Source organism: Anoplophora glabripennis, unplaced genomic scaffold (genome assembly GCF_000390285.2).
Source record: "Anoplophora glabripennis isolate ALB-LARVAE unplaced genomic scaffold, Agla_2.0 scaffold1620, whole genome shotgun sequence".
Classification (NCBI taxonomy): Eukaryota; Metazoa; Arthropoda; class Insecta; order Coleoptera; family Cerambycidae; genus Anoplophora; species Anoplophora glabripennis.
The window spans coordinates 24,091-33,199 of record NW_019417703.1 but is presented as its reverse complement, the minus strand read 5'-3'; the positions used below and the strand labels follow the sequence as shown (position 1 = coordinate 33,199).

General features: G+C 29.6%; 1 protein-coding gene across 1 annotated transcript; it reads right to left on the bottom strand.

The window, feature by feature from the left end:
- Nucleotides 1–4,842: 4,842 nt before the first annotated feature.
- On the bottom strand, nt 4,843–7,252 carry LOC108915181 (glycine-rich protein 5-like). Its single transcript, XM_018721152.1, has 2 exons — nt 7,181–7,252; nt 4,843–5,106 (listed from the first exon to the last, which is right to left on the bottom strand). Exons 1-2 carry the CDS (start codon nt 7,223–7,225, stop codon nt 4,945–4,947), a joined length of 207 nt encoding a protein of 68 aa, XP_018576668.1. The 5' UTR covers nt 7,226–7,252; the 3' UTR covers nt 4,843–4,944.
- Between the last annotated feature and the right edge of the window lie 1,857 nt (nt 7,253–9,109).

The window sequence follows — 9,109 nt, the reverse complement described above, 5'->3', positions numbered from 1 at the left end:
CCTAATAAGAATGCACAGTTTTTGAAATTAGAACATCCTGAAACATATACAGACCATTCATTCCGAAGAACATCGGCAACATTACTGGCTAATACAGGAGTTGATATATTAGCAATCAAGATACATGGTGGGTGGAAATCAGCTACAACTGCAGAAAGTTATGTTGCTGACAGTTTAAGTAACAAAAATGTAATAGCCAACAGGATTCTTTACAATGCCACTTCAACTCCAGGTTCTAGTAGTACGTCGCATCATGCTGTTTTAATGGATCAGTCAGCTAATATTGAGCCTCCGGTGACTGAAATGGACCGGGAAATCATTATCAGAAAAAAGTAACAATTAGTAAACGCGAGGGGAATAATTGTCCAGATTTTATAAATGTTACTACATGTAATAACTGTACAATTACATATTCATTCATAAAAATTAATATAATGTAATGTTCATCAAATATTTCTATTTATTTGTTCATAAATTATACATTTATAACTCGAAATCGCTTTTTTCCCTAGGGGGGTAAGTTACCTCACTTACCTCCCGTTGTCCATAGCAACTTCCACTTCTACGGTAAAATCCACTTACCTCCTTAAAAATAATGTATTAATAGTCTATTTATTATAGTGGGAATAAATAAAATTAATTTTTCTCTTATGACCAGCGCATTCACCAAAATATAGAACGTGCAATATTCAACTCATTGTGCATTATTGTTGCATTTAATGACTCACCATTCTATTTTAGGATCTGCCACGAATGTAAATGAATATTATTTAATAGTTAAAGAGTCATTATAATTTATTAAGCATTAACAAAAGTGACTAAGCCTTCGAATACAAGGTAATACGACATTTCCGACGCTTCCATATTATTTTATTGGATCAATTATTGCGAGCGGTATATAAAGTTAAAAAATATATAATATGTCACAGTTTGTACATGAAGTGAACTGGCGTTGTCTAAATATGAGCGTGAAGTTCACTGCTTGTTTGGTTTTTGCTATTCTTACGGCATGTTTGGTGAGTTGTAATAGTTTTTGTTTAAAATTTTTGGATTTGACGTAAATGAAAGTTTTAATAATTAAAAAATTAAAACGATTATAAATGAATTGTTGATTTGGAAAGGATTGTTGATGTTTATGAGCGTATTTAAAAAAAAATAAAGTATGATATCTAAACATTGGCAACCTTAAGAAAAAATACTACTAATGCTTTATGTAAAAATATTGTGGCTCTAGGGGTTCATTTCTTGAAACCAAATAGGCTAGCATTACTTTTTTGTGATATTTTCTTGTTACACCACGCTACGAATAGCTTGAAGGTTTTCTCATATCTCTCTTTGGATTTCTCGAGAATTATGGCTGAGCATCCTACCTGTCGAGCATTTCTCAAGTCTGAATCGTCACTTTTTTTAATATAACTTACAAGAAACTTAAGTTGTAACAAAAGTATTATCTTGGAGAAATTTCTAATGACAGCAGATGTCACTTGACCATAAATACTCGGTTTCATTATAACCAAAATGAAAACATTTTCATTTACGACTTGTCTGTTTTATACAGGCTGAATCAAAATTCCGTACAAAGAATTTTTATAAACATGGGTCCACAAATGCTACTAGTGTTAAAGTTTTTAATTTTTTCGATTTTTTGGGAATAATTTCCAAACAAATTTGAATGTTAGCATAAAATTTAGAGTACGTGGTTTTTTTAAGGTGCTAAAATTAAACATAATAATTACATTTAAAAGACATCTATAAAAGTTTTGAATATTTGAATGTCTGATTCCTTTACAGAGCACCAAGGGTACCTGCCATTTCTATTTGTTTATTTCATTATTGACACTAGACCTACGACAACTAGCAAGGTCTTTGTTATTCATAATCAATACATTACATGTTCTATAAACTGATAGTTAAATGTCTTCATTAAATTAAATCTGGTGTGTTTTCTACTGTTATTATTATTTTTTTAATAGTATAATTTCCTATACCTTTGCTATGAACTCTTATGTCATTTTGTTTTGTTTTTATTATATGTAACTTGTAAAAAGACCTTTAATTTTTAATAACAAGACTGGCTTTCATTAAATGAAAATAGCATGCTTTATTTTTAGACTCAAAAATTGCATCGACACAAAAAGTTTTAGAAAAATTGGTTTTTGTAAAGCCAATGTTAGAGATTAAGACATCCTGCAAATTGCAATACTGAAACAAAAACAACTTACTGGTTAATAATTTGTAATCACTATTTAAATAAAACACATTTTTAAATTAGATACTGGGCGATGCATATCCTCAGGGAGGTCTTAGTGGTTTGACTGCTGATGGAAAAGTTTTACTGCATACCTCAGGAATAGAGAAAGGGCATACACATACTGCGAATTGTTTTGGGTTTAATCAAGGAGGGGGGCCGCCACCAAGTAAGAAAAGCATATTTTTTTATATTTTATAGCAAAGAACATATTTTTTTAGTTTGAATTTTTTCCCCATAATTTTAAATAAAATAAATTGTCAAAACTTGACTACTTTATTAATAATTGTAGCGTGTATTATAATAATTCGTGGGTGTTTCTTTCTGTAATTTAACTATATTTTCAGCAACTGCAGCAACAACTACAACAACAGCGTCATCACGGTAGAGAAGAATAACTGCACATTGTGAATAATTTGAAACAAAACTTTTGAAAACAAATAAAGCACTGTTAGATAACTGTGGTTTTGATACAATATTGTGATACCTTATTACAGTTCCCAAGACTGGATTGTTGTCAAGTCGAACAAATTAACTAAAGTAATTAATAATAAGCAAGTTCTATGGTTTGACTGAACAAAATCTTGAGACATGGTTATATCACCATGTATTATGCCACCGTATACAGTAACTTTCTTGCTTGAATCATGTTATTTCGATCATATTTCCATTAATTTTGATTCTAACGACGTTTAAAACAGCTCATTTTAAAGGTTTTTCAAAGTACTTTAAAAAAGATTCAAATAGTTTTTTTTCCTATTTATGGTTTTGGCGTTATTTAACGTTAACTAGTTCCAATTTAGTTTTAGCTAACATATAATGTTTAAAAATCCATAACTCGGTTTATATTACAATTAGAGAAAAACAAAATACTGCCATTATATTTGGTTTTTTATTACCTTTCTTTTTGTTCATTACAACTTTTTCGTTAAATCCAATGGTTTCAGAGTTATTTGCAAAAAACTGTCTGAAAGTAAGCACTTTTCCAGTAAAAACTCAACATTTTCAATGACGAATTACTCGGAAAGTATTGGATTATTAAAAAAACTGAAAGTTGATTCCTCTATCGATTTGTGTGGTTATTTTGTACGAAAAAATTTCCACCCCCAGGAAGGGGTAGGAACCATCCCCAGGGCAAAAGCACACTTCGGCACTTTATAAGTTTTATTCATTGAGGCATTCCTCACATTCAGTCAAAATTTCACGTCAATCGGTTCAGTTATAAAGAATTCGGAGGTGAAAACCCTGAGTAACTGGACTATACTTATGTAGGGGAACTCAAAATATATTTTATGGTGATTTAACGCAACTTACATTTATACTAAGCTGCACCCATGAGAAGTTATAGGCCTTGAAATTGGGGTTTTAAATTAATTTCGAAAAAAATCGATGTCTCATTTATATTTGAACTTAGAAAAACCAAATTTGGTATTCGGTGTGAGTATACCAAGAGTATTAATCGACACGTAGAGTTCAATTGAACCATTTTAAAGGGTTGATAAGGGATGATGCACCATTAAAATGTGACACAATTTTTTTTTTAAATTATTACTTTATTTTATGGGGAACTTAATTCTAAAACTTTTCTTGCTCCTGTTAGTTTTCAAAAACCTTTGTCGTTTTCAACAAAAATAGGAATAACTAATAATACGTATTGTAAGCTGTTACTTAAAATCACCTAAAATTTAAAAGTTCGTGATTTAGTGATGTGTATTTTTATTAGTCTGTTTTTTTAATGTAAGATTTTTGGTTAGGCAAACATGATTTCACAAAACTCTTTGACTTTTTTGACATTTTTAAAATTTTGTTACTTGATTTTCTCTTTTACTATACCTCATTTGTTTGTGTTTCTTTATGTGTCATATTTAATTATTTCTCTGTATATGTTTTTGTTTGTATTAGTGTTATGTTGCCTATTTGTTAATTGACTGTGGCCTGTTGAAAAGTGAAAATACAAGAGAAGATTTCTAATTTTTTCGAGGTGGCAAAATACGCAAATACATAGAAAAAAAAACTAAAATTATGTCACAAATATATAACATTAGAGAATTTAAATAAAATTATTACTTTAATTTTATTCTTATTATTGTTTATAGTTATAAATTATGGTATAAAGAAAACATATCTCTATATGTTCTTATAAGAGCAAGATATGATGTGATTCATTGAATAAATTGAAGAAACTAAGAAGGATCTAAAACTGAACGGCTGAATCACCACTTAATAATCTGTTGGAAAACTCAACACAATTTGGAGATGAATAGTGTGAAGGTCATTGATTTCAAGTTTACAAATATTTACTTATTGTACTCTTAACATAATTTAGGAGAAACCCATTCGTGAAGAAACCAATAACTTAAAATGGGCATGTCAAAAACCATGAAGGACGATATACAGGGTACTCTTTATGTCTATCAAACTCCAAGAGATTGTTTCTTGCGACATTTTACATCAAAAAGGCTTAATAAATCTAGATTTTCAAAAGGGTGTTGAATTTTTTATAAGTCTAATAAAAATTTCAACATTTGTTCTAATTGTTTTCGTTTATTTTAAGGAATAGAATTTTATGAAATTGTTAAATAAAAATAAACAAATTTTAAATTTGAATCTTTATTCGTACATTTGGGTACACGCAATTTAATAAATTTAGACTAATTGCTAGATCAACTAAACTTCTGATAATGTTTTGATTCTGTTTACTGTTCAACATCTCCACCAGCACCGCCACCGGCTCCAACTCCACCACCAACACCAGCATTAAATCCAAACCCTATGTTCGCCTGTCCCCCCAGTCCGCCCATTCCCCCTAGGCCTCCTTGTCCTCCTGGCATGTAAGGGATCTGCCCTTGAACCATGCCCTAAAAAAAAATAGTTCTTTAAAATACGATCTTTATTATAAACTCTGGTATTTTTTTCTTCTTCATTTATTCTAGAGGTCTTCCCAACATAATGCATTAACAACATCTGCTAAAATGCAAATTGAAAATTGATTGGGTACGCTTCTGATAAAAAAGTCCGTAAATTATTAGTTGTCTGAAAAATTATTCTAGTGTTATTCTGTTATTAATAATTAAAATGCAGAAATAAGTATAGTGGCCGCATTTCGTGTTGGTCTCTGCCCAAAGTGATGTCCAAATGGTCCAAAGCTACTAGCAGCAAGCAAAAATAGGAGATAACTAAAAAACATAAATTTTTTTTATTGGTACGTAGTATTCGGAAATATAATTTTTTATTTTAGAAAATAACCAATAGTTATTTTTGTAACGGACTATCAGATCATAAGGTTATATGACATCAATTGATGGGAATTAAAAAAAAATATTGTATTAATTTAAGCTAAAGTAAAAAAGAATACCTAACGTTTTTTCTACATACTGTCACGTATCCCTTNTGTATGTACACAAATTGGAGCCGTTCCTGAAAAATCGGGCGAATATGGTTGCAGTGTAAATTATTAGACTTGAAGCGTTGGCCGCTAGAGAAGCACCTGCCGGGGTCCCGTTTCGTGACTCACGCTGGGCGATATTTTTTGTACAAAATCCCGTCCTTAAGTAATTATAAACCGGAAATATTTTCACTTTTTTACCATAATTTATTTATTATTTTGCTAATTTTACTCAAATTTTGAAAAAGTTGTTTTTTTGTGGTATAAACTCGAATATCTGCGATATTTTTGAGATAAATATAGAGGGCGTTCTGAGCGCCCTTACCACTACATTATTTCCTTCATATTTTTATTTGGTTGATAGTTATTTTGTTACCTTAATTGTTGTAGTATCTTTATCTTTCATGTTGTCATATTTTTCAGTGTTTGGTTTCATGTTTCACGTTTTCAGTTGTTGTAAGGACCACATTACTAACAACCTATCGAATTAATAATTTATTGTAATTTATGTATTATTTTCCTCATTATGTAGGTATCTACTTTAAACGCTATTTTCTCTGAAACGGAGCATTTCAGGGACATGCAGCTAGGATACCTTTTTAAAAGCAAATCGAATGCTGTTTTAAAATGACTAATCATTTTCCTAAAATATAGATCCTTAAAGAAAATCTTAAGGAAACAATGCAGTGACAAGTGCGCTCAGAACGCCTTGTATATTTATCGCAAAAAAAAACAAGGAGATATTCGTGCTTATAACACAAAAAACCTACTTTTCCAAAATTTGAGTAAAATTATTTAACTAATGAATTATAGTAAAAAAGTGAAATAAAAAAACTGCTTTCCCGGGCCTATAACTTTTTAAGGAAGCAAGATGCTATCAAGGTAAGTTGATTTAAATCCTTATTTTCATTCAGAGAACCTAGCCTTAAAGTATGGCCTATTCTTTAGTAAACACCCTGTATACAATACTTTTGTTTATACTTTGCTGTCAACTAAAACTATTCGTACGCATCGAAAATTTTACAATTTCGTACTACTACCGTTGATTTTATAAGCTATGCGCTACTACTAAAATCACGAGCCGTCGCAAAAAGTTTCCGTTGTTCCATTAGGATGATCCTTCACGGTTTGGTGTATAATCGACCTTACATTACATCCCAGTCACAACAGCATCATACAAATGAAACGGAATAGATACAAACATTACTGATTGTTAATAATTGCCATGTACTGCAACAAATTTAAAAATTTTAATTTGAAGAATAGTTTATTCAGGAAAACAGGCAGTATGATTAAGATTAATTCGCCAGTAGCGTTACTTAAGAAATTATTATCACAGTTTTTACTTCCGACAAGGTTTTTAACAACTAAACAAAAATAAAACAAAGAATAAATATTTATTTCAATTGGAAAATTGTACTTTATACTTTTGCTTAAATTATGTCTTCTACTAAAACTTAGTGCTAATATTAATTGCTAGCTTTTTGAAATCAATTAATTAATGATTTAATTAACTAATTATTTAAATTAAGTAATTAAAATCTTACCAATACGGCTATTAAAAGCACTATAATCATTGATACAGTTTTCATTATATGGAACTAAAATTAGTAATAAAGTTCTAAAGCGAAATGCATATTATTTATGATATTTTTTTTAATAACAACAGGAAGTACCTACATATATGAAATCAACATAATTTACATTTTATTAAATTAATTATGTCTAACGTTGAAATTATTGACATTGTTGCAATGTTACATGTTACAATTTTAATGACAAAACTATGTTTCAATTTGCTATTGTTCTGGCAAAGCGATATTATGAAAATCATATTTAACATTGACTTATTAGTCTTTAATCAATATTATTTAACAGGTAAAAATGACTTTTGTTAAAAATTCTTGTTTTAAATTTGTGGTTTCTAGGAAATTTTATCGATTTTTTTACTTCCTATTTAACGGCAACGCCTATGACATGAAAATGTCCTTTAAATCTATAGTTATCATAAAAAATTGTTTGTGTGACATCTATCTATCACTTGAATATCAAGATTTTTCCAAATACCAAGAAACAGCTTGCACGTGTCGAATTTCCGTTTTTTTTCTCACAAAAATTTATTTAAACTCTCGTATTTCTCAGATTTGTATCAGTTGTTTTAAGATTGTTTTAAGCATAATAAAAATGACACGTTTGTCTTTAATATATTATTTGGCAATAATTATTCTGGTGAGTTCAAATAACCTTTAAATATTTCATGAATATACGAAGTGTCTCTTTGTCTGTGCTTTCTAAAGACCTTATTCTTTTTATTTAACTCTTTTTACGGCAACTCTTTAGATATATTTTAATCAAAATTAATTTAAGGGAGTCTTTGAGACTGTAGGTATAAAAATAATTTGTCTACATAAGCGATAGAAGTTGTTAGGAAGAGAACAGCTTAATCAAACTTTTGTTTTTTTTTGTTATATTTTTTTTCTGGTAGAGATTTTCAGAAAATGTTGCCTGTTTTTAAAGCTTTATTTATTATCAAAATGTGTACCTACTTGTTGCATGTCATTAAAATGCATAGTTTCAGAGAAAAAATTATATTTAAAAAAATTAGTTAAGATGGTTTAGAGTTGACTATATTCGAACCAATAGTTGAGCAAGGTGCCTTAATCTGTGTTCATTATTTTTGTATTACAGGTTCAGATTGGGAATGGCGTTTTGGCCCATAAAATCGGAGGATATCATGGTCCAGTGCATGGTGGTTTTGGCAGCTTGGGAGGCATTGGCAGGGGCGGTATGGGAAGAGGGAGAATTATAGGTGGTGGAGTTCGAGGACCTAGGGTTGGAACTGGCCATTCTATGGGAATGGGTTCGATAGGGATGACGGGTGGAATAGGAAAGAAAAAATTGTAACGCGACTATTAAAAACATCGTAAAATATAGTATTTTTTTAGTAGAATGCAGCTGTTTTAATTGATAATCCTTTATCAAAACCAAAAAAATGGAATTTAAGGAGATTTCTTATTATTTTTATTAATAACAATAGTAGGGACTTAAAATTACTGGAGTATAAACTATTAAATTGGTTATAGTTCTAGTAATAACAAAACTATTAAACAAAGTAGTAAAAATTAAAAAAAATATCTTAGTTATCCTGATTGTCTGAAGTTACTTATTTGTAGCATAGTTTTCGATTTTTTTTTATTTTTAGGTATTTTGCCACCTGTGAAAAAATTTAATAAAAAAACTAGATTTTCGAGACATTAACGACCTTTTTCTGAAAAAACTTAATTTTTATTATTTTATAGAATACCACAAATAAATATTAACTAATAAAATTAATTCAAAATGGAATGATAAATTATGAACTGACAAGTTGACACAATGTGAGAGTTTTTTCCAAAGCCATTTCGTGCAACCGAAAATAATAAAAATTAGGTTTTTCCAGAAATGTTGCTATATCTTAAAAACTAACAACTTTAGGT